At 43.9% G+C, this 25065-nt stretch overlaps 1 protein-coding gene across 3 annotated transcripts in view; it reads right to left on the bottom strand.

The window, feature by feature from the left end:
* Positions 1-25065, bottom strand: part of R3HDM2 (R3H domain containing 2) — a 160856-nt gene that overhangs the window by 8598 nt on the left and 127193 nt on the right. Inside the window, exons 9-21 of one of the 3 annotated variants that reach the window (XM_068970702.1) lie at positions 24811-24951; positions 24274-24382; positions 21428-21523; positions 18521-18552; positions 18369-18422; positions 13607-13839; positions 11304-11470; positions 6416-6517; positions 4492-4734; positions 4021-4147; positions 3627-3787; positions 3012-3166; positions 1382-1482 (exon numbers count right to left, since the gene is read on the bottom strand). In XM_068970702.1, the coding sequence (XP_068826803.1) occupies positions 1382-1482; positions 3012-3166; positions 3627-3787; positions 4021-4147; positions 4492-4734; positions 6416-6517; positions 11304-11470; positions 13607-13839; positions 18369-18422; positions 18521-18552; positions 21428-21523; positions 24274-24382; positions 24811-24951 (1721 nt within the window). The remainder of the gene's footprint in view (positions 1-1381; positions 1483-3011; positions 3167-3626; positions 3788-4020; positions 4148-4491; positions 4735-6415; positions 6518-11303; positions 11471-13606; positions 13840-18368; positions 18423-18520; positions 18553-21427; positions 21524-24273; positions 24383-24810; positions 24952-25065) is intronic. The other 2 variants (XM_068970703.1, XM_068970704.1) reach the window with 2 other exon arrangements.

The raw sequence follows: 25065 nt of genomic DNA, 5'->3' as shown, positions 1-25065 counted from the left end.
TTACACAGATATTCACATACAACTATACCCATATGCACTCGCACACACTTATCTTAACAAATAAGAGAGAAAATGCCCTGTGGCATCAAGCACCACCACAGGCTACAGCAGTTCTTGGAGCTAGTTTCTATCATTTCCATACCCCATTGGGAATTTCAAGGTCAACTGCCCCTGGCGGACACTAGGAGATACAGCTGGAGAGACCAATAATGGAGTAAAGGGTAGTAAGGGTTGTTGAATTTTAAAACCTCAGCCTGTAAGAGATCCATGGTTGGTCTGGATAAAGGCAGAAGTTATTAATCCTTGAAGCTAAGAATTGATCAGGTCTTGTGAGCAAGATTGATTCTGGAATCTATTCCACAGCACCCATAACAGAGTACAGAAAATCTTATGTGAAAAATATCCCATTTCTAAAATATGAAAAACTGGCAAAATACCTTATCTCACCAGAAGAGGGCACTCTGACATTCCCACTGTAGAGCGGAATGAGGAAGGCTGGAGGCTACCTTAAGACCCTCTCCCCTCCAGAACCCTTGAAATCAATTTAAATGCAGTGCAATGATATGTCAGGGTAGGGTGAAAGGGAAACAGCAGTTGTTCTTGGTATATGGGGGGGGGTTTAGGCAAAGACAGGCAAGCTGTGTAGCATTAAGTGCATTCACCTGGGATAACCGGCCCCTCCAAAGAAGGCCTTTTTCCTTCCACTGGAGGGAAAGGAACAGAGTACAGAAACCTGTTGAAAATGTGTCCGAGGCTACAGCAGGGGTTACAGAAAGTGAAAAGACCCAAGTTCAAGCTTTAGGATTGTGACCTTACACAAAATTTATCCCTCTTTGAGTCTTAAATTTTCTCTTTACAAAGCTGTGGAGAGAATTAAAAGGACACAATGTATGTGAGTACAAATGAAAAATTGCTAAACAAATCTAAGATACAGTTTTAAAAGCATTTTGTCAGCCTCTCTAACACTCCCAAGAGAAAAGAAAAGCTATTTACAGGAAGAATGAGTGCAAGAGACAGAGATATAAGCCCTTTATGTTGTAAAGGCATGTGAGTCGTAATCCAGTCGCAGGGCTAGATTCAGCAGAGAGGGAGAAACTAAGGAGGAGAGAGAAAGGAAACAAGGAACCCAACCGACATGTGGTTCCCCAGGGGTAGGGATCAGGCAAACCACCTCCCCTCTTGAAGGAGTCCATTTCAACACCTCTGGAAAACACCAGCCAGGTATTTCCAGGACTTTGGTTTCTCCTCCTGATGAAGTCACAGCTGGGGACAGAGCCAATCCCTTAACTTTCTCTGCCCTACCCAGTTCTAGAGCACAAGTCCTTCAGCAGTGTTTTGCTCTCACCAGTGCCCAAGAGCCCTCCATTCTTTATGCTCTTACCTGAGTACTGCTGTGGCATCTGTGGTGGACTGCAGGGAGAGGGAGACTGAGGCATCTGGTACTGCTCAGAGCCAGGAGGCTGCAGAAACCCCACAGAAGGGCTGGGGAGATGGAGAAGAGGGGAGTGGTAAAGCGGTAGAGGGAAGAACGCAGCTCCTGGCAGACAGCTGTTGCCTCCTGGGCCTCCCCTGTGGGAAGCCAAGGCAGCTCCAAGCCATTCCCAGACCAATTTGCCATGCAATTTCTAAAATCACTCATCAGTTCAAAGTTAATTATATATATTTGTACTTGATCATCTTTCAATTAGGAAGCTGCTAATCAGTGCTACAGATGGAATGTTAGTGACACATGCTCTTCCCAACAGTGTAGAAACACCAAATACATAACTCATGCGAGTGTATGCGCACATGCACGCACACACACACACACACACACACATATACACACACTCTCTCTCTGTGTCTCTTTCTCTCAGAAACACAACAGAAATGCAAGTAGAGTGCCAGACACAAAGGCTACAGTGCTAGAGAGAGATGGGCAAAAAAAACAACTAAGGAGATTCAGGATATTTTCTTAATGGCAAACACAGATCATCAATTAAAGAAAAACGGGGAAACCTCACAAAATTCAAGACACATTAAAAAAAAAAGACAGGAATAAACATATGTACACTGAGAGAGACACAGAAATACACTGACGTAGGCCCAGACTTGAGTTCTAATCCCAGCTCTGCTTCTACTAACTAGCTGTATGACTTTGAGTAAGTTTCTTAATATCCCTAGCTGGAATTTCCTCATTTATAGAAGGGCAAAAAATAAAACAAGGGGAGTGGACTAGATATTTCTAAGATAAACTTCTATCTCTAAAATTACATCATTATACTAAGATATACGAGCTTCTCTGGTGGCTCAGTGCTAAAGAACCCACCCATCAATGCAGGTTCGATCCCTCGGTCAGGAAGATCCCTGGAATAGGAAATGACAACCCACTCCAGTATTCTTGCCTGGGAAGTTCCACAGACAGAGGAGCCGGGCAGGCTACAGTCCACAGGGTCGCAAAGAGTTGGACATGACTTAGCAACTAAACAACAACATACTAAGATATATAAACAGACATATAGAGACAACACCTCAGACTCATCCATGGCTATAGAGGTACATGGAAAAATTTACATATGTATACACCAAACTGCTTTTTTAAAAAATAATAAGCAATCTCTATTTCATAGTTCAGAAAAACAAAAATTGGGGGAAATTATAAAGTCTCTGTTTCTGAAGCAGGAATTTTTTCCTGCTAACGAATTCTTAAGCAGATATCAAATTAACAAGGAGAATGAACTCCCTCATGTTCTAACTGATTTGGGGTACCCCTGATCTTTTTAAAAAATAAACATTTATTTATTTGACTGCACCAAGTCTTAATTAAGGCATGTGGATCTAGTTCCCTGACCAGGGATCAAACCCAGGCCCCCTGCATTGGGAGCACAGAGTCTTAGCCACTGGAGCACCAGAGAAGTCCCTACCCCTGGGACCTTTACCCCTGCTTTTCTTTTCCAGTGGAATAAAAACCATGGTGCAACAGTTGCTAAAGGTCTGCAGAAGATGCACCCCGTCTCTCTGGGAGCCCTCACCTTGTACCGTTCTGCTGAGCTGGCGGGATCATGCTGTAGTACACTGGAACACCCCCTGCTGGGAGGGCCCCCTGCACAGATTGGCTTGCAGGGACCAGCATGGGTTGCTGGAAAGGCGGCTGGACCACATTTTGTGAGTCATTACCCACTGGGACCTGGGTGAAGACAAGAAGAGAATGACCACTTTTACTCGCAATGAAGTCATCCAAAAAATAGCTTAGGCATCACTGGACAGGGACACTCTAATCTCCTTCCCTACCTTTAGAGATCCTCTTACTCTCCTCACCTAAAGGAAACGCTTAGTGCAACCTCCATTTCCCCTCCTCCAAACATCACCTTTGGGCATCTGATGTACAGGAAGGAGCCTAATTTCCTCTAGATCCTACTTTTCTGGGCATATACTCATTTGCGTGGTATAAAGACCAAAGAATTTAAATGAAGACTCTTCTCAGACTCTTTTGACCTTCTTTCAGAGGAAGAAAACCTAAAAGTGCTAGAGGTACAGTGAACAGTGTTTTAGTGTTCGAGTGGTCAGACTCGAGGACAGACGTGGGAACTGCCCTCCTTTTCCTCATCCCAAGGACTGGGTGGTTTCCCCATTCAGAATGCACCCACTTGGTAAGAAGGCAGTGGAGTGTACTGAACCACCAGGCCTTGCATCTGGCCCCCCATGCCGCTCCTCTGGTTGCTGAGCAGGCCCTGGTTCTGTGGCTGCTGGACCCCAATCATGCCTTGGTAAGCCGCTTGCTGCTGGTTAGGCATCATGGGCTGTAAACCTAGGGACAGGCAAAGCAGAGCCGACATCAGTATAGCCTCAACAATGTTTAGGAGGTCACACTCCCTTAGTAATTTTCCTTCTTTTTTGGAGATCACAGGTTCCTTTTTAGGACCCTAACCATTCCAGCCACTACTCCCCTTCCCCACCGCTTTTTAAACAGGGAAAGTAATTCTTCCCCAGCTGCTGCCCTTCCCTTACGTGCTGCCTCCTTACATCAGCAGTGCCTCTTACCAGGCTGCTGGGATGGCTGCGGCAGCTGCTGACCACGCTGGGGGCTGTAGGCCACCGGGTGAGACAGAGGTCGGTATTGCTGGCTGGAGCTGGGATATTGTCCAGGGGAATAGTAAGACACCTGGATCTACGGTGAGAGGAGACAGATGTACGAGCAGGCCCCTCAAATTCAGCCCCGACACCCCCCAGCTACTAAATACATCACAGTCGATTCCGGAAGTCTGTAAACAGAAAAATTTTGGGTCTGCAATTGCAGCATTAGCGTACAAGTTTGAAACCAAAGAGGAAGGACCTGTCTTATTTGATAGATGTTTCTGACTAGAAAGACAACTCTCAAGAGAAAGGTGGGGAAATGGAGGCGGGTAGCGGGCAGGTATCTCCTCTGGTCTGTCTAAACTAGAGGAAAAAAGAAGGTTTATAATACTGGATAAATTGAATTCATGATTTAAACTGGAAACCCAAACCACTCACCTGTTGAGGGGGCTGCATGTAGCCCTGTGGTGGCAGGACTTGCTGAGTAGGTGGTGCATGGCTCGAGGTGGAATAGTTGGAAGTAGGGAGGGGCTGCCCTGTAGAAGCCATGATGAAGCTAGTCTGCTGAGGGTGCTGGGAGATAAGTGGGGGCTGGAACAGAGCTGAGGATGGGTCAGCTGCTTCAGTGGAACCTTGGCGACTAAGGCTCATTTGTCCAAAGGGGTTGCTGAGATCATCTGCCTGTTGAGAGAGTGGGGGAGACCCAGGGACTGAGGTCATATCAAGCCCCAGGTCTTTGGCTTCAACACAGACAGACAGACAGAAATAGTAACCCTCTCTACCTCCTTCCTTCCTTCACAGAGGATATTCCTACCTCTGTGCCTTGGGAAGTACTTTTTAGCCCTAAGCCTCTGTCATGTGGTATTTCAAATTGCTATGAATTGAAAGCTGTTTGAAGCCCAACTCCAGAGCCAGTCTCCCTACCACATATGAGGTAACAATGGCCACTCTGATTATGACCTTTATTAGAATTAGTCCTGGGGAGACGCAAGCAATGACACAACTTCTATATATAGAAAAAACAGGACTATTTAAGTCTTTCCATTTCCTGTCTTCCTCATGCCTCCAATCATGCAAAGGGCCTATATGTTGTCATAAATCTCATTTTTATAATAAAGGACCCAGATAACACCTTGTGTGGCTGATCGGTAGGTTCATGTGGCTCCCCAGCTCTGCCTATGCATTGGAAAGACTGGTGGGATCCCAGCTCCTGCTGCTTATCTCCTTACTCCCTCTTGAAGTCATTTCCACCTCTGTTCTCTGACACTTGCCTAGTGTTCTCCTGCCCTTCAGAAACCACTTCCAATTCTCACCTCTGAAAGGAGGCCAGGGTGAGCAGCTGAGCTGGGGAGAGAGACTGACTGACTAATCTGTAATTGCCTTCTCTCTCAGCCCTCTTCTCCAAGCAGCAAGGGTGAGGGTGTTCCATCTCTCACTTATATGGTGATAGGTTACTCTGTTAACTTTGTCATCTCTTTTGCTCCATGGATAGTAATCAACATATACATACACATACACAAACGAAACTAGTAGCAACACAAGATAGTACTTTCCTGTGGTTTCACTCAACTTTCAGGGATCTGATCTTAGCTATTTTGCTAACTTAGTGGGAAGGAACAGATGACAAGAGCACTGGATTGCAGTTACTATTTTGAGGTTCATATTCTAGAACTTTTCAGTATGGAGCTAAGAGGTGGGAGAAAAGAAGGGATTCTAGTGAAAAAGCAGACAGGTGTGATTAACACAAAATTTGAAAAAAGTCAGGGCTCCTATAACCATGATAGAAGTCACCAACTATGAGATAGACCAGATCCTTATAAAGGATTTGTTGTCAGAGTATAAACAATTTAAACAGCACATGCTATACAACAGAAGAGGGTATTTTTTTTATGTAAAACAGGGAAACATTTGAAGCTTTTACCAGTGGTACTAGAGAAATCTGCAACTCTGTTTTTATTTTTAAAGGGAATTATAGAGAATCATTCTCTACAGTACAGAATAAACTGCATTCCTCCACCATGGCCTGGGAGCAGATGAGATGAAGAAGGCACATGGCAGAGAGGAGGAGGAGCCCAGGTTAGATCAACATCTGATTTTGTTCCCCTCTCCTGAAACTCAGAGTAACTGTTCTCTGTCTTACATTTAGGCATCGTCGAAGCCTGAAGTACTGTGAAATGAAGTATAGTTCACTAGAAATGAAGTATAGTTCAGCCTGTGCCAGCCCCTAAAGAAGAAGTATGTTCCTAACAATGGTCCTCTAAAAAGCATAACTGCTTTGCAAGGTTGTCACAGACTGACCCAGACAGGCCCACAGACACAGGCCACACACGAACAAGACAAAAAGGGGGAATGGAGTTTATACCATGTTGTACTGCTGGGGCGGAGAGACTGGCAGAAGGACTTGGGGACAGGAGCCTGGAGAGAACTGAACAGGCTGCGGAGAGGGCTGCAGAGCCGGGACTGGCTGTGGACCAGCAGTGAGACATGTGGAAAGGCAAGAGCAAAGGGAGGTATAGGGAGAGGCGGGGGTGGGGGTGGGGGTGAGGCAGAGAAGGGGAAGGAAAGGGAAGGAAGAACAAGGTTAATCTTAAGAGAAATTTCACATGAAGAGTAAGGCAGCTGAGCAGGCTGGAGACCAAGTTCAGGACTTGGTCTCTAGCTTTCATATCTTTGACAAACAGGCAATCTCCCCTATCAGTACAGACCCACTGCAGACACTCTACCCCATTAGCCACTCAGAACTCTGTAGCTGCTGTATACAGTCTTAGGACTCTTAGAGCCAGGGTTTGCTGCCTGATTCTAAACACAGCTTTTTCCCTAAGCATTTTTCCTGGGCACAGGATTCCTGAGGAGCATAACCCTCCTTGAGAAGGGATTCCTGCTTCTGTAGGAAGGGTCATCCAAGGTCTAGCTTGACTCTCCCAGGCAGGATCCTGACTTCACACCACAGCTCTCTTGAAGGAGTGCTCATTCACAAGGATCATCTCCCTCCCGAGGGCAGAGAAGGAAAAATAAGCCAGTTCATGTGCTACTTCCTCCTACTCCATGACTCTTCTGTGCTCCTCCAGGCGGACAGGGCAGTATTAAAAATGCTCCCATAAGCAAACAGGGAGGGATTTAGGAATAAAATATAAATAGCCTAGTCTTAGCTTTTGTTCCTTGGGTTCCTTCACTTGCCTCAAGCAGGAGGACTTGTTTATTAGGAACATGGTGTGTTCTAAACCAACTAATAGGGAGTTATTTTTTTCTCTCTTCTTCCCCTCCAGTCATTTCAATCACCTCATCAGCTCTCCAGTCATAGCTTCTGGAGCCCTATGAAGAGAGGGGGAAATAACACTGATATACACTGCTCATTTACACACACTTATCTCATTACAACCTCACGATTATCTGATAGGGAGATAACGTATATTTGCAATTAAGATAATACGGCTCAGAGAAATTAAATCACATACCCAGGATCATACAACTAATGTGGCAGAGCAGGGACAGGAGCCTAGTTTTGCCTGACATATGTTCTTTCCATTCCACTCCAGCAGTAAAGTAACTTAGTAAGTTAAGTCGCTCAGTCGTGTCCGACTCTTTGCGACCCCATGGACGGTAGCCTACCAGGCTCCTCCCTCCATGGGATTCTCCAGGCAAGAGTACTGGAGTGGGTTGCCATTTCCTTCTCCAGGGGATCTTCCCAACCCAGGGATCGAACCCGGGTCTCCCACATTCCAGGCAGATGCTTTAACCTCTGAGAAGTCAAACAATTATGTAAATATCTACAATTACGTATGTATCTTTTTGTTTGAATAATTCTCCTTCCTTCTTTCAAATTTAGAGTATTAAGAGTTAGTTGTGGGGGAACCAAGGCATCAATATATATATCTGCCTGCCATATATCTCCAGGGAGACCCTTTCAGAGGGGATTAACAGCTCCAGAGGCAGGCAGTCCAAAAATTAGAAGACTCCCAACATGGAGAATACTCCTGATATCTGCATTGAATACAATGTAAATCATCTTGGAAAAAGCTACCGATTTTCGACTGTGTGACCTGAGTGAGATACTGCCACAGCCTTGAAAATAAGCTCTCAGCAACTCTGGCACACCTATTTTCTGTAAGCTGGTGACATTCCAAATATAACTGCTGGCCTACCTGCTCAGCATGAGCTACCTGTGCTGGTAACTTTTAGACCCATTTTCTATGATCCTAGTCCATTTCTTCCTCTTGAGGGATGGCCTGCCATATTTCAGGCCTTACATTCTCTGGGGGACAATGGGAGACCTTAGGGACAGTGAAGTGGTAAAATAACTGCCTGTTTGTCCTCATGTTTTTGAGTTTTGAATAAAATGTGAAGAGAGGGATGGAGGTTCAAAAGGGAGGGGATAAATGTATACCTATGGCTGATTCATGTTGAGGTTTGACAGACAACAAAATTCTGTAAAGCAATTATCCTTCAAAAAAAAAATTAATTTAAAAAAAAGTGAAGAGAAAAGAAACAATGCTCTTCTGTTCGTCCTCTCCTGACTGAGGAAGGGAGGGGTAAAGGCAAGCGTTCTCTGTGGTATTTTTAAGTGAATCTACCACTACCCTCAGCCACAGTTCTCTTCTTGGAGAGTCTCAAACTCCAGTTAGGGAACTTTGAAGAACTACAGGTAGGGAAGCCAAAGACTGGCCCTGAGGGACGTGACTGCCACCTACTGGTGATTTCTGGGCTTGATCATTGCTCTTGGATCCTGACTGGACTCCAGGGAGAGGCTCAGAGGACTCCTTTTCATAAGGTCTACTCTCAGTTAATTGGGCAAAAGGTAGCCACTGGCCCTTTAATTCTCACAATCACTCCCTGGTTTCAAAGGTTCTATTGATATGTGATATGGAAGCCTGCTCTAACAGCAGGGGCTGCCAAGAAGGGGAAGAGCATAGTTTACGTGGAACTGTCCCCCAGGCCTGGGGCAAATGCTTGTTGCTACAAAGCTAAAGGTTTTTCTTCAAAAGGAAAACCTTTAGGGTAAGCACAGTGGTATGTGCGTGTGGTCACTTCCTTCATCCCGTTACATACCACTGAGAAATGAAATGGTAAGTAATCTGGGGTTTAACAACTTGAGTTTGGAGAGCCACCAGTGTTGAGAGACAGGGGTAAAGAGAAAGGAAGAAAAGAAAAAGGCAATAGGGAGAGGAAGAAAGGGATAAAGAAAAAAGGAGATATATATAGTGGGGTGGTGCTGGTATAATATTAGCAGCTACCATGAGTGCTTCAGAGACACCAAAATTAACCAACATAAGATTCTTTAGTTTGGAGTTTGTGATCACAATTAAGTGCAAGAATAAATTTCTGATATCTCTGTACTAAATAATGTTCCTCTGTCTCCAATTTACAGGACCTAATCTAGCACTGTACTGCCTGGAGATGATCAGTCGATACCAACAACCGACCCACTGACCCTCAAGACTCAAGAAGCACAAAAAGAATCTGAGTAAAAGTTTGGGATTTAGGGCCAGTCACCTGAACATTCTATCTACAAGTTTTTCAGTCCCAAATGGTTATACTCTTTACTTATCTCTTTATCCCCCTCCCACTCTTGCTGTCTGTTTCTAGATATGGATGGATGGAGGAGACAGATGGAAGACTAAGAGGGAGACAAGGAAACAGAACTGTATTAAAATACACACATTTTTAAAAACTCAAAAAATATACTGGGACCTTAAAAAAGTAAAGCACATACACAGAAACAGCAGGGGATGGCCAGAGGGAGAAGTTCAGAGTTTACTCACTTACAGGTCTAAATTAAGACACAAGACAGGGAAAGCACACACACATGTTATGCTTCAGTATGGAGTGAGGTAAGCTGATGTGAATGAGACTTAATGAGGTGGTAGAAAGACGCCAGGTGGTAGAATAAGAAAGAAAGTCAGGACTGTAGAGAAACTGCTGAGGGACTGAGATGAAAGACTTGGAATGACTGGCATGTGTGTGAAGCTACAAGGCAGAGTTTCCTAGATCTTCACTGTTCTTTATTTTAGTTTCATTTTCCAATATACTGAATGGGGTAGTGATGAGCCATTCTGGAGTGTTCCCTCTCTGGTTTCCAATCCTTGGGGTATCAGTCCTTAGGACTTCTTCTTGTACCTATGGAGGAGACCTATCTGAGGCCAAGCTGGACTAACTGAGTGTGGAGGTAAGAGAGTCTGGGAGGCGAAACGAGAACTTAAACTACAGCAGAAAGAAGTACAGACATACTGGCTTCCTAACTACCAGAGAATACTGCAGGAGAAAGTGCAGGCTCTATTCATGGGAGAAAAGAGTAAGTGAAGATCTCAGCACAGTTCTCAGAGGATTAAAGAGACTTTAAACCTAAAACACGTAGGAGGTTCCAGTTTAAAATAGGATCTGATTCTTATGCTTATCACTTGCATGGTCTCCACAAAAGCAAAACTTTCTCAAACCCTAGTTGGTACCAATGTCTAACAGCCCCGCAACAGAAGGAGAAAGAGAGCTCTTTTATGGCATGGGAAACAAAGACAACACTGGGGGGTTTTGTGGTTGGGCTTCCTAGATGGCTCAGTGGGTAGAGAATCCACCTGCAATGCAGGAAACGCAGGTTTGATCCCTGGGTGGGGAAGATCCCCTGGAGAAGGAAATGGCTACCCACTCCAGTATTCTTGCCTGGAGAATCCCATGGACAGTGGAGCCGGGCGAGTTACAGTCCCTGGCATCACAAAGAGTCAGACACAACTGAAGTGACTGAGCATGTACTTATGGTACATGAGTCTTGATAAGTGTTATTTACTTTTCCCCAAACACCAATATATAAATATTTGTTTATGGCTCAACAGTCATATAAATACATTTAGCTCAGACTATGGTGGGAGCTGTGATCTTTTCAAGCTCCATGTATGGATGTAGGAAGCAAAATCACCTTGAAATTACACAGGATAGAGAGGGAGACAGAGTACAGCAGAAATATGGGATTGGGTAAAAGATCCCGCTGACAATTCCCAGAACGAAGAGAAGGAAATATTAAGCAGGGAAAAAAAAAACAAAACCTCCCAGGCTGACTCTACTAAGAGCCCTTTGGCCAAACCTCTGCCCTTACTCCTCTCTCCCACAACTAACAAACAAGAAATGGGGGAGGGAGAGGCATGTCTCCAAAAACAGATCTTTCCTGCCACCCACAGTACAAGAGACATGACTGTACTTTCAGAGCTTGTTTGAATCAGAGTTCGGTGGGGGAGGGGGGGCTCCAACACTGAGTGCTGACTCACCTGTGAAATCATGTGATTATTCAAGGGTGGCTGTTGTTGAGGCGTGGGTGGGAGAGCAGGAAGTTGCTGCTGCTGCTGCTGTTGTTGGGCAGTACAAGGGAGAAGGCCCCGGACAGACTGGGATGAGGTGACCTGGTTGCACACTTCTGGGGCACCTAGCGCCATACCTAAGGCAAAGAGGAGACCCAGCGAGAGTTGTAAGCACAAGCCATGAACATACCACCCCTGGAGGGCCCAGTCGTAGGGCCTGACTCTTTCCTTGCTGTTTTCCTCGTCATTCCCCTTCTGTCTATTTCCCACTGTCTTAGGAGATCCATGCATGAGTACAGATGCATTTCAGATGTCCTATTGATGGGAATCTTCATCTTAGCCGGTTTCCACTCCCCAGTGTCCATAACCATCTTGACTGTCAAGGTTGGGTTTTGAAAATGAACCCCTGCAGTGCCTAGAATCTGTCCATCATGATTAGACAGCTGAAAAATGAATGTTTGCTTCCTGGGAAGGTATATATTCCTAGTCCCTTAAGAGACCTGTCTTCTCTTTTCATTTCCTCTCAACTTGCAGCATCTCATAAAAGTTGCTGAAGGCAACCTCCAAGTACATGCCTGTGCACACACCCCCCACACAGCCATCATTCAACTATTTCCCTCATTTCCAGGCTGTCCAAGCCATGAATGCATTTACTCAAAATACTTTTACTGAATATGTACTACGTGAGGCACTGTACAATGAACTGAGGATACAAAGGTAAAGGAAACACAGTCCTTGCCCTTGAACACTACAGGATCTTCCAATGAAGATAGACACATGGATTGTAATCCATGTGATTACAATCTGATAAGGATAAAGGGTTTCCCTTGTGGCTCGGCTGGTAAAGAATCCACCTGCAATGTGGGAGACCTGGGTTCGATCCTTGGGTTCTGAAGATCCCTTGGAGAAGGGAAAGGCTACTCACTCCAGTATTCTGGCCATGGAGAATTCCATGGGCTATATAGACCATGGGGTCACGAAGAGTTGGACATGACAGAGTGACTTTCACTTTCAAGGATAAAGGATGCATCAGTGACATGAATAAAGTTGTATGAAAGCAAAGATTAGGAAGCATAACTCTTGGGAGGGTTAGAGGGAAGGATTTAAACAGGAAGTGGCAGAAGAGACAGGTTTGAGGGATGAACAGAAGACTTTTCAGGCTAAGAGGAGACAAAGCTAATGCCATACTCAGAAAATGGTTGGAGGGTCAGGAGAAGATGAACGTTTGAAAGTAAGACTGAGATGGCAAACTGGAGTCAGGAAGTTATGCTATATTAAGTAATTTGGATTTTATTACGTAAGAAATGCAGAACCATGAATGTTTTTAAGGGAGGACTGATGGGATTAGATCTATGTTTTAGATTAGTAAACTGGCTCAAAACAGGGTTGAGAATAGGAAATTCCCTGGTGGTCCAGTGGTTAGGACAATGCACATTCACTGCTGAGGGTCCGGGTTCAACCTGGGGTTGGGAACTAAGATCTCTGCAAGCCACACAGTGCGGTCAGCTGAGGGTAAAGCAGGGAAACCAGCTTGGATAAAGGGAGAAGCAGTGGGATTAGAAAAGAGGTAACAGAGAAGCATAAACAGAGGCGAAATCTTTGCCACCAGTGATGTCTTTTGAGGACAAGACCAATAGAACTTTGGGGATGAAAGTCAAGAAATTCTTCAGAGGCAGGAGGATGGTGAAATAGCGATTTACTGGGTAAAAAGAGCTGAATGGCCCTCTGCTAAGACTGTAGCCTAAATCGATAGAGAAAGTTACACAGCAGCTCAGGAGAGCTGATGGGTGCTCCCAGGCTGGCAGGTGGAACACATGCTCCTTTTCCGTGACTGGGCTCCAGAGCAGCAGTTGCAGCAGTGATGCTTAAAATTTCAAGCCTACTGGCTGCTACCAATTAATTACAAAATTACAAACTCTAAGGTACCCTCTACTTTACAAACCCTCTTTATAGTCTAAGGGGCCTCAGAATCATCCTTATTTTAGTACATAACCTGAACCGGGGTTGACACAGCTGTCCCACCTTGGTCAGAAATCACATAAAATAATCTAATCCCAATCAGTTTTTTTTTTTTTCAATTAGGAAAAAAGGTTAGAAAGGATATCAGAGAAGGAACTCAAAGGACAATGGATCCAAGAAATCAAACTTCCCCTCATCTGACTGTGTGAGGTTTCTGGGACACAATATGGGACAAGTGTTTTGTTAAAAGCAACTATCAGTGATGTTTTGCAGAAGATACACAAGCAGTGATGGAAGGAGAGAAGCTGTGGTACCTGGCCTGGAGATCCTTCCTGCACTGCCACCTTTGCTGCTCCCGATGCTGTCACCCCGGGTGAGGATGGAGATTCCACTGAAGCTGCTGGCTTTGGTGACAGGGGGCCGCATGCTCCGGACAGAGCCATCGGAGTCTGTGCTGCTCCAAGGCCGTGGCTCCAGGGATTTGAGTTCGCTGTCTGTGCTGCTCTGGCGGCTGCTTGAGGTGCGGCTCAGCCCCTCACGGTTCCCCCTGCAGAGACCACAGTGGTCAGAGCACCTCCCACCTACCACTTCAGCAGAAGGGCTAGGAGAGAGTTCATTTCTATTCTTTCAGTAACAGAGAAGGGGTGAGGGTTGGGGAGGATGGACACTGACTTCGTGTTAGTTGGCTGGCCAACCAAGACTTGATGGGAGCAGACAGAACAAGATCCAGTACAGTACAGAGAGCACAGAGGCAAATCTGGAAGACAGCGCGCTGGCAACTACTTCAATACAGCAGACCAGAGGTGGGCGGGAAACCACGTACATGATGCTGAGATTGGCTGTGGTCTCTTCCCCTGGCCCTGCAGGGGTCCCACACATGCAGGAAATAGTGGGGAGCACAGGGGTACCAGTTCCTTCTGGGAGTTCTTGAAACAAAAGGACTCCAAGAAGTTACTATTGCTAGAAGGCAGCAGTAGCCAACGACATGGATAAATCTCACATCAGGTCTTCCATACAACACATGTCTGAGCCAGCAGAGATGTTGCTCACGGCCACTTTTTCAAGGTTGGGAAGAAGAGTATAGTGACTAAAGGGGCACTGAGTCTGATAAAGAGAAAACTCAGTCTGATAGTCTGGAATCAACCCAACCTGTTTTGTGGAAGTCTTGTGTTAGTATCTGAGAACAATTTATTCCAGGGTCTCTAAAGGCTGACATCCTCAGCACAATCAAGCAAACATATCCTTAGGACTCAGGATGGCAAAGAGGAGGGGGGCTGACTGTGCCTAGCTGCCTCCATATTAATAACACTGTTGCCCTAGGTAAGGCACAAGGCTACTGAGAAAAGGGATTCATCCTCTTATTTTACTCTGGAAACATCAGGGTTAGCCTGATACTATAATCACTTTAATTATAAACAGCTGTGCTCCTCAAGCTATCTGAGGTTAGCCTGAAAATCCTCAGTGTTGACTCTTACTGCCACTTAATTGATAAGCAATCAACAGGAATTTTCCTTTCAGATCCCCCACCGCTCCAATAACTAATGATCTAAGAAAACCAAATGATAACAATTATAATGATTTTGATATGTATGCGGGGGAGCAATTGAGCAACAATCATGGTAGCTTGGGTTCCCTCCTTTTCCCACCCAAAGCAAACAGAATACTCTATCCCAAAGCCCACAGCTCTTCAAAGACATCAGGCTCAGAGTTATTCTAATAAAGAAAGTTATTTTTCTTAAGGGGGTAATATTAAAGAAAATACTTTTCTGTATTAGAATATCTATTTCAAAGATACTGTAGGAAAAACAGACAAAATATCTGCTAGGGTCACTATTTGTGTTTAGTCAATCATGCGGGGCTAAGACACATTGGCCTAGATGGTTTGGGACATGCTAATTCTCTGAATCTTAAGTAGATATATTGATACATATAACCTCAATGCTTCTCTCTATACAGTTAGAAGACTGGAAAATATTAATGTTTCCCCAATGCTTTACCCCCTTTTTCTTGGGGACGTCAAAAGTAGAATGGGAAACAAGACATAAGAATAACTCAGGGACTCTCCAGGAAAAGAATCAACCTGAAGTAAGAGCCAACAGCTCAAATCTACTGACTGGACTCAATAAAGATGTGTTTGTCTGTGGGATATGGGAATACAGCAGCACCAATGAATGAGGCTGCTCATTAGACATTAGAACTTGAATTCTGTAAGACAAGCCCTAATGGCCTTTTATATCTAAATCAAACACTATACTCTCTATTAGAGCAATTCTGCCATTTACGTTCTTTTTCTACCAGGGATAGACAGTGAAATGAGTCAACTTTAAACCAAACACCTGGGAAACTTGAGCCAAACTGGCAGCACTTCTGTACTGATCCAGTTCCCCCAAGACAGTAATGGCCTAGTGCTCAAATGTGGACTGTCTGATGGTCTTCTAACCTGGGTTAGTACACTACACCCCTGAGAGTTGGAGAATCTAAGTTGAGTCTGGACTAGGAAGACAGATCAATTCTATTTCTCTACCAACTAAAGCTAATCTCTAGTCACATCTTTGTACTTCACTAAACATAAGGCAATTAGGGAAAGTTACTAGATCTAACTCTAAGCACTGGACTGGGTTGTGTATGTGTTGGTGAGATGGAGGTGAAGGACAGAGACATTCACACTTGACAGCACAATCAGGAGATGACTTTGTTTTTACAAGTAAATTTAGTGCTGGTGAAAAGTCCTGTTTATTGGTCTTGGGTAGAGAGGCCCATGAAAGAGGTGGGCCTCTCAGTAAACCTCAGGTAGCTTATTTATCAATGGTGCAGTGGAGTAGAATCTTCCAAAGAACAGAGAAGTTGCCATAGTTGTTATTATTATTATCCACATTATTGCTAACAGAGATAATGGAATCTGATATATCAGTATTCGTTTCACACACCTGGGAAGAAAGGCTTAAAAGTTAGAGAAAATAGGCTTCTAATCATTTGAGCTCTGGACTAGTACCCAAATAGAGGAAGAAGCTACCCCCTGAAGAGTCCATGGAGCTGCATTTTAGATGACCTAGATCTTTAATCAAAACTCAGTATGGAAAGCAGTAGCTTAAAAGGAGGTCTGGAGAGGAGAAGGCTGTACCTGCTCACTAGCTCCTTCAAGCTATTATCTGCACAGTTTGATGCAGTCTGATGCTCCACAGCACTAATAAGGGCATCATTCTTATCAGTGAATCAATTAGGCGTGATATTTATAGACAGCTTGTGTAGTGTGGTGAAAAGAACACTGGACAGAGTCAGTCCCAGTTTTGCCACTAACAGCCATGTAAACTTGGCTAACTACTTAATCTTTCTTGCTTTTGTTCTCTTACATGTAAACCAACTCACCACATCAGGATATTCAGAGAATTCAATGAGATACAATATACTGTGGCAACTATAAAGTGCTGCACATTGTCACACACACTTTTAATTTAAAAGTTCTGTTTATTAAAGGTATTCTGGAATGGTTATGGAGTAAGATTTTTTTTAAGGGAGACTCTATCTTGACTACCACCGACGACACAGAGCCCTTTTGCTTGGGCTTTCAGATGAATCTCGGCAGGCTGGTCTAGGAAAAAGAGTTCAGAGATGTGGAATGGGAGATAACTCTCCTTCCCAGGAAGGGTTGAAATCTTGCTATCCCAATTTCCACATGGTTTAATTAGTTCTAGAAAGGGTGATAGAGAAGGGACTACTAAAGTACTGGGGATGATAGCTGTAACTAATGTGTGTTAGTGAGCACATATCAAGCTTAGGAGGCTTCCCTGGTGGCTCAATGGTAAAGAATCCGCCTGCAGTGCAGGAGACCTGGGTTCAGTCCCTGGGTTGGGAACATCCCCTGGAGGAGGGCATGGCAACCCACTCTAGTATTCTTGCCTACAGAATCCCATGGATAGAGGAGGCTGGCAGTCTGCAGCCCATAGGGTTGCACAGTTAGACATGACTGAAGTGACTAAGCAAAAGCAGCATCAAGCTTAGGATTGAGAAAAGAGATGAACCCTTTGGAAAGAGTGAGACCTGAATCCTAGCATTAAATTGTCAGGTTTTCTGTACTCTATAGTTTTTCTGTTGGTAAAATGTAAAGTATATACTTAAAATGAGTCAGGGTCAGGATATGGTCCTACAGTGCTTCTTTCACATTGCCTTTGTAATTGTCTGGGATGGGATTGAGAGACTGAGATGAAGAGAGAAGCTCACAACTGCTTTGCAGAAAATGGAGAATATGAGGCACAGAAGTTAATACAGTAGCTTTCAGCAACATTAAGAATAAGTCATGGGCAATTATATAAAGGACATGCCCTAAGTCCATTCTAAGGTCTTTCTGAACTCATCTTACACGTTACATTTTCCAAAGAGAAAACCATATAGACAGAGGTGTTTGTATGTTTTTTTTTAAATATGTGCATGTACTATTCCCTCTTAAGGATACAAAACATTCCCCTATGCTGGGTGAGGGATAAGTTCTTCACATCTTTCCATAGATTTGGAAAAGGCAGCCAAATGACACCTGTTCTTTTACCTTAATAGGCTTCCCTTGTGGCTCAGCTGGTAAATTCACCTGCAATACAGGAGACCTGGGTTCGATCCCTGGGTTGGGAAGATCCCCTGGAGAAGGGAAGGGCTACCCACTCCAGTATTCTGGCATGGAGAATTCCATGGACTGAATAGTCCATGGTGTCGCAAAGAGTCAGACATGACTGAGCAAACTTTCACTTTCACTTTCAAATATATGCTGAAATCCTCCAAAAATGCTCAGTTTCAGCACACTTCAGAAACAGAGCAGTACCTATCCTAAACATACTTATTTGGTCCCCTTCACCACCTATCCAGGACTTACAGTGAAATCAGCAACAATAAAAGTAAAGTCATTGAGAACTAGCCATTTTTTTAAAATGGGGAAAATATCCAATGTTGCAAAAACCACAAACTGACTTATTCCACAAGCAGCCATGCATGGAGCAAACTTACTCCGCTGAAAAGATTACAGCAAAACAAAGTAAAATTAAAAAAACAAACAAACAAAAACAAGGAGAGATATAGACCACACAGAGGTACCTAAAAATCTGCCTTCTCTTGTGAGAGCTAGAAGAAAAGGCTTCTTTGGAGAGTCTGTTGGTTAACATCAAAGAAAAGCATCATTACAGGATTATATTAACCTCACTGACAAAGCTCAATGAGAAGCAGGGAACATGCTAAGTGGTACTAACCTGATGTCATTTAGATATCCGTTCTGGCCAGTCTAGGTGAAGGGGAGAAAACGGAAAATAACTTATAAGAAAACAGCATGGCATAACCAAAAAGGGTGTCCATGATGCTATGAATACCCATGGTCCTCAAACCAAGCTCACCCCCCAACAGGGAGAGAGGGAGCAGGGACAGGATGACCCACACCCACACACCCAATCTGACTTCTCACCTTTAATGGGAAAGCGCGTTCAGAGTTTTTAGCCTTCCCACAGAGTGTTTAAAAAGAGAGGTCAATGAAGGTAGGAGTATGGAAAGGAGAAAGAGGAAAGTATTAACCTAACTATTAATTCCTTTTTAGTTCTAAATTTATTCTCTCTATAGGTAAGCTGAGCATAATAACTGGTGTGCTTGGTCCTAAAGAGTATTCAAAGAAAGGGAAAAGGGAGAGAAGAGAAAAAAATTTAGTTTTTTTTAGAAATCATCCTCAATGACTATCCCATTTCTGTCCTCTACACTGGCCAAAATGAAAGACATTCTGACCTGACACCCAAGGAGAGTAAGAAATTGGGGAAGCAGGTACTTTTCAGAGCCTAGAAAAAATGAGAAAATTAAAAGCCTGAAACATTCCTTTTGGGGATCATTTCCTGACAAAGCCACTGAGCTGAGTGAAGTGAGCATTATGGTGGACTCCCAAGCCTTAGAAAAAGGTACAGAGAGTGTCCAGCTGCTGAGCACAGGGGCCTTCGTGCGGAGCAGAGCCTGAGTGGGGCAGCTTTCCCAAACACAGCTCAGCTCCAGAGAAGGCTGTAGCAGCAGCATTTCCATCCAAACACCCTTCTTGCCACTTCCCTTTCTTTTTGGACTGCCTCTTCCTCCCCTCTGCGGCAACCCACAACTCCACCCTTAATCAGTTGCCTTTGATTGGCCAGGTTTTTTCCTCTCCACATGGGAATCTCTGGCATATAGTAGGCTTTGGCCACATCCCCCTGCCTAGACCTTTTGAGATTCCTGATGCCTCTACCACAGCAAGAGTTAGGAAGTGCTAAAACGAAAATGATAAATCCATAAGGATTTAACAAAGAGTACACATATTAGTAGAGGCTTGAGAGACTAAATATCAGAGAAAAAGGAGAGAAGAGCTTCCCTTGTTATGGTAGTATAGATACAGTCCAGTGTTGTACATAATAAGCCCTAATGTCCTATGAAAAGTTACCTGTGCTTTCAGAATGGCTTTGCTAATGGCTGGCATGGTGGAACAGTCATTTTCCATGTGTCAGTGAAGCAGAGGAGCACATCACAGGTAGCTATGCTGTCACGGGAACTTCTTAATTTAAAAAGCCCAGAGCAGAGCAAGCTATTGAGAGGTGGTTTACTTAAGGGGTTAAGAGCGTTGACTCTGGAGCCAAGGACTGCCTGAATTCAAATATAGGCTCTTTCACTAAATAGTGGTGTGATCATAGGTTACTTAACCTCTTCATGCCTCAGTCCCTCATTTCTAAAATGAGGTAGATAATGTAACCTATCACACAGGCCTAGTGTGAAGATTAAATAAATTTTTGTGTGCAAAGTGTTAAGGACAGGGTCTGAAAGATAATAAGCACTATATGAATGTTTGCTATTAACTTCCACCATTCTGCCCTGTCCACAATTTAGGGTCCTCACCAGCTGTAGCCATGTACAAATGACCACTCTCCTAGCATTCTACTCAACTGATTTTCAGATAAAGTTAGAAAAACTGTCTCTGGGCCACAGTTGGATAATTGGGAGGATGGGTTTTTCTGACTCAGAATGGAAAGCTACATAACCTAAGAAGAGTCCTTCTCCTCAGACTTTAGGCCAGAAGATTTGCTGTGTATCTGACCACAGTGAGGCTCCCTGGAACAACTGTGTCTTCCAAGACAATGGAACAAGTTCACAGAGGAGTTTGGTTTTTTATAAGTTAGAGACAATATTTTTCTGAGCTAGGTGATGATGAGAAGATACGTTATTTTTTTTTGTCTTGATGAGAGAGAGTGAGGAAGTGGGAGGGGAGCAGTGTGCATCTAAGTTTTGATTAGAATTGGCCATCTTTTGATGACAAAGGGAGGCTGGCTCTTCTTCGTTGGCTAATTTGACTGTAAGATGGTGCTACTATCTGGATCATATATTTTCTGGAGATTTGTTTCTTTCTTGCCCTTCCTGAAATCCTCCTATACTTCTGTTCAGTCTGGTAGGCAAAGGCCACCAGACACAGGGATACCAAGTATATCTGATATGGCCAACAGTTCTTAAGAATAAAGCTGCCCATAACAACTCATGTTGCCTTTTGGCCCACGGAGCAGGCCTATTCTAAGAAACAAGGTAAGAAATATAGGAAGAAAGAGACTTCCTATTCAGGTCAAGACTGTACGGAATAGTGAGTGTACCGTACCCTCTGTGCGTGTGGAATGTGGAGCTCAGAGAATGGATGCCACATCTGTGCTCTGATAATCACCAACATAGCCTAAAAATGAGCCAGACCAAACAAGATGAATGTATTTAGGCTGTGTGGATACTAAGTCTTCCACTTAAAAGCAAAGACGCCTAAAATAGATAGTGGAAGTGAAAGAGGGTAAGCGGGAGGAGGGTTTGACAGGCAAGATCCAGGGCCCTTCTATAAGCCCTGCCAAAACCATTTCTATTTTCAGTCTAATCAAATCTACCAAATTCAGCCACTCCATTTGTTCTCTTTATAGGCCATATGCATTAACAATAATATGAATAAAAATCTGCAGCTTTCTAATAAGCTACATTTAATTTTAGAGATCAAATATGGGGTTGGCTGATGTTGGTTAAAAACAAAATCAGAAAAAAACAACAAAACATATATGGAGGGTTCATTCCATTCACAGTTCCAAAGATTAAGAGCTAAAAGCTAGGGGCTGACAACTCTCAGAAGCTACACTTACCTCTCGGGCAAATATTCTCTCTCGGACCCTTTGATATTCCTCCTCTCTCTCTTCTATTGACTTGCTCCTCCTTCCATCCTGCAATGGAACTCTGATCTAGATCGATGAGCAGAATTAAGCTAGTTAAGTTCTCCTCGTACTGCAAGCTCACTGCACACCAGCAAGGAAGAGAAACCGGGAGAGTTTATAGTTGCCATCAAAAAAATGGAAAAAAAAAAGAAATAAAATTTCCAGTGTTGGACAGGTTTCACTGGGTACATCTGACCATGCAGTTTGGGAGATCAGGTTTTCTGGATGGTTGGGGCCTCACCAGCTTCCCACCCGCCCCAACCAGAGTATCAAGAACAGTAACTTTTGATAAGGATTAGGTTGCTTCCTTATGTAGTAGGGTACTCTCCAGTCTGTAAGGATGAAGAGAATAGCCCATGGAATAAACAGCATTGCTTTGGAGGGAAAGCAAGGGATAGGAGGAAGCTAGAAAAGGAGAAGAGACAGGCATTTATTTACCAGAGCTAAATTTAGAAGTTTTTACAGAACTAGCACCTGACCTTATCCCTTCTTTAGTCACTGATGCCATGGCCTGTAGATCCAAGTCACACAGAGCTCAGCAAAGAGGGCCTTGCAAGTGAAAGCCCAAGGGTGAAGCTAAACTCAGAGCTTAAGCATTTTTTCTCATCTTAACTACAGCTACTAGAGGGAGGGAAAGGGTGAGAGCTTACAGAAATACACGGTAGAAAGAGAACACAGCAACACGAAGTAGAAAAGAGAAGGAAAAGGAGAACAGAAAGAAAGATGGACAGGGAAGGGACAGACAAACGAGTGCTGCGAGGAAAGCGAGAAGCTCAGTGACAGAGCAGAGGACAGAGAGCCCTGCACTCTCAGAAAAGCGCGGCCAGGAGACCAGAGGGGACAGCTGGGCAGACCGCCACATCTGCGAGCCTACCCCCCACTCTCCACCACCATCTCTCCCCCTCTTAGCCTGGGAGTTGTGAGCACTGTCCTGGGTAGGATGTTACAGAATGTCCTTTTTCCATACTGCTCTTGAAGGCAAAGTGTTCTGAGGGAGGTAAGTCATCAAATGCATGTCATCAGGTTATCAAAGATTCTGACCTTCAATCCAGAGGCTTTTAAAGTTTTAGATGAAGCAACCAAGGAGACCACTGGTCTAGGCTGATCTTCCTGATCTTCACCAATTGCCAGAAGTAAGCATAATTTCAGAGGAGTATCAACTTTTGACTAGATGTAGCTCTCACTAGCCTAAAGAAACTAAATTCTACTAAATGTCCTTTTTACCAATCCCATGCCAAGAAGATATAGGACCTCAAGTGCTATATTGTCCTTAGCCCCTAGCACTGGTTAACCAGTGGCAGAACAGATAGAGCATAATGGGCTTTGAGGTCAGGCAGAATCTCAGCTCTGCTACCTCCAAGTAATGTCACTGGCAACTAACTTAACATTTCCTAGCTCAGTTTACTTATATTTAAAACGAGGCTAATAATCCCTATCTAGACTGGGTTGTGGAGAGGATTAAATGAGATAATGAACATAATGTATTTAGAACAGAGGCTAGCAGAGGGAAAACACTCAATGTAATAGCAATTACTGTGTTTATTATTAATATCACAGACAGAAAGTACATAGAGCCTACGCTATTATGGATCAAGCCTGAAGCCGAGAGATGAAAAGTTCACAGTAGGGAGAGATTCCATCCCACCCCAATGTGCCTCTAGGCCTGAATAATTCCTGATCCACAGAAAAGGGGTTTTGGGAAAATGGAGAGAAGGGCATCAGGATGGAAAGGCTCTTTCTTGTTTTTAAATTTTATTTATCTTTTGTATGTTTCATTGTTTTCAATCAGACCCAGCATGTTTGTCCACAATAGATAACGGCACTTTTCTCAAAAGGACTCCCTCAGATACTCAAGTAGCAAGCAGGAAAAGTCCTGGTCTCAGGACCAGACAATATTGAGAGGAAACTAATTTTGACTCTACAGGTAAGATATTACTAGAGTTATCATGAATTAGCAAGACTAATTTTATTGGCTTTACCCCACCATATTATTTAAACTGTAATCCTGGTTCTCTACCTAACCTCCTTTGGAGGCCAAGCAGAAGCAGGCTGGATCTTAACCCCATATGAAGCTAGGAAACTAACTCCAAATAATCACTATCTGAAGGATGTGCTAGAAGTCAGGGCAAAAGCCAGGCCCATAAATGAAGGGATGGGGCAGACTCTTCACTTCTCATTCCCACAGGAGTGGATCAAAATGGGGAGCCTGAGGTTTCAAGCATCAAAAGCCAAACTGACTCACTCACCTTGCTGGAAGGAGTTGGGAAAAGAATAAAGGGTTTGCAGAAAGGGATCAGAAACACCTTTACAAGTGGGTAAATCAGATAACAATTTTCCCAGTTCAAGGCTAGCTCTGAGACAGGAAGAGTGCAAGTGGGATAAAAGTAGCTTTGGGTTGTTCCCAAAGAAATTCCTAACTATTAAAGGAAAAAAGAATGGAGCCATCAGTTGAATCAAGGTTGAAGCAGGGAGGGACCTTGCTTTGTCCCAAAATGAAGTGGAGTTAGAAGTCAGTGGCAGAACCAGGGAGTTCCAGGCCAAATGAGAAAACCCAGCAAACCTCAGCACCATGTCACTCTGGGGCTAAGAGGGTGGCATTTAGCTCAACAAGTATACTTAATCCTCAACATTAAGCTAAAGCCAACTCAGTGTAGCTCAAGAGTTTCCTTCCATACTAAGATATTTTGAGTTTTCTCCAACCCACAAAAACTCTTCTCCCCTCCCAGTTTCTCTTACTGCAATCTCTCTGTATAGACCCAACCCTTTCCAGTCTTCACCTGGTTATCATCTCGGTCCATACTGGCATCATCTCTCTTAAGAATGAATCTCTGTTGAAATTCTGTATTCTTCTCATCCTTTATATGTTCTGAGAATCTCTGTTCAGGGCTGGGATTGGGAGAGAAATGTGGAAGGAAGGGAAGAAAGACTCTTCTGTTAGGAAGCAGACCTTCTATACAGTTCTCTTAAATTCCACAACTCCCACCCAGGAGATCTCTGAAGTCAGCCATTCCGAAAGTCATGTGAAAAGTTTTAACGAAATCCTCAAGGACTATTCTTTATACATCTATAACTTACCTTCTTCCACAGTTATTCCTATCCTATCACTAAAGGTGAAGAGAGCCAGGGGCCAGTCTTCACAAAATGTCAATGCCTCTAGAATCCATCTCCAAGGCTTCAAAAAGAGTAGAAATTGATAACATAACCTACCCACTCCCTCCACTGTTCCCTCTCCAGAAAGAGAAATCCTGCATCTTCCTCTCCCACCCCAGAGCTATCCCAGGAAAGTCTTCCCAATCTGTGGTTTTCTCCCTTACATTCTTGTGTTACTGGTTTTGTTGATGATGACAGCTTTTCCAGTTTGATCTACATTGTGGTCCATCCCAAAATAGGCAGCTACCCGGTGTAATAGCATCCGGTGATATGAGGTCATCTGAGGGAACTTCTTGAACTGGTTGCTGCAGGGAAACCCAGGGGGGGAAAGTGAAATAAGAACAAATAATAGCCAATTGTAATTTTTCTTTGTTGAAAGTGGAGAAATTCCTACGAGACATTATTATAAGGAAGATAGA

This window comes from Capricornis sumatraensis, chromosome 4, assembly GCF_032405125.1.
Source record: "Capricornis sumatraensis isolate serow.1 chromosome 4, serow.2, whole genome shotgun sequence".
NCBI lineage: Eukaryota > Metazoa > Chordata > Mammalia > Artiodactyla > Bovidae > Capricornis > Capricornis sumatraensis.
Note: the sequence above shows the minus strand (reverse complement) of the source record. Positions and strands in the feature narration are given on the sequence as shown.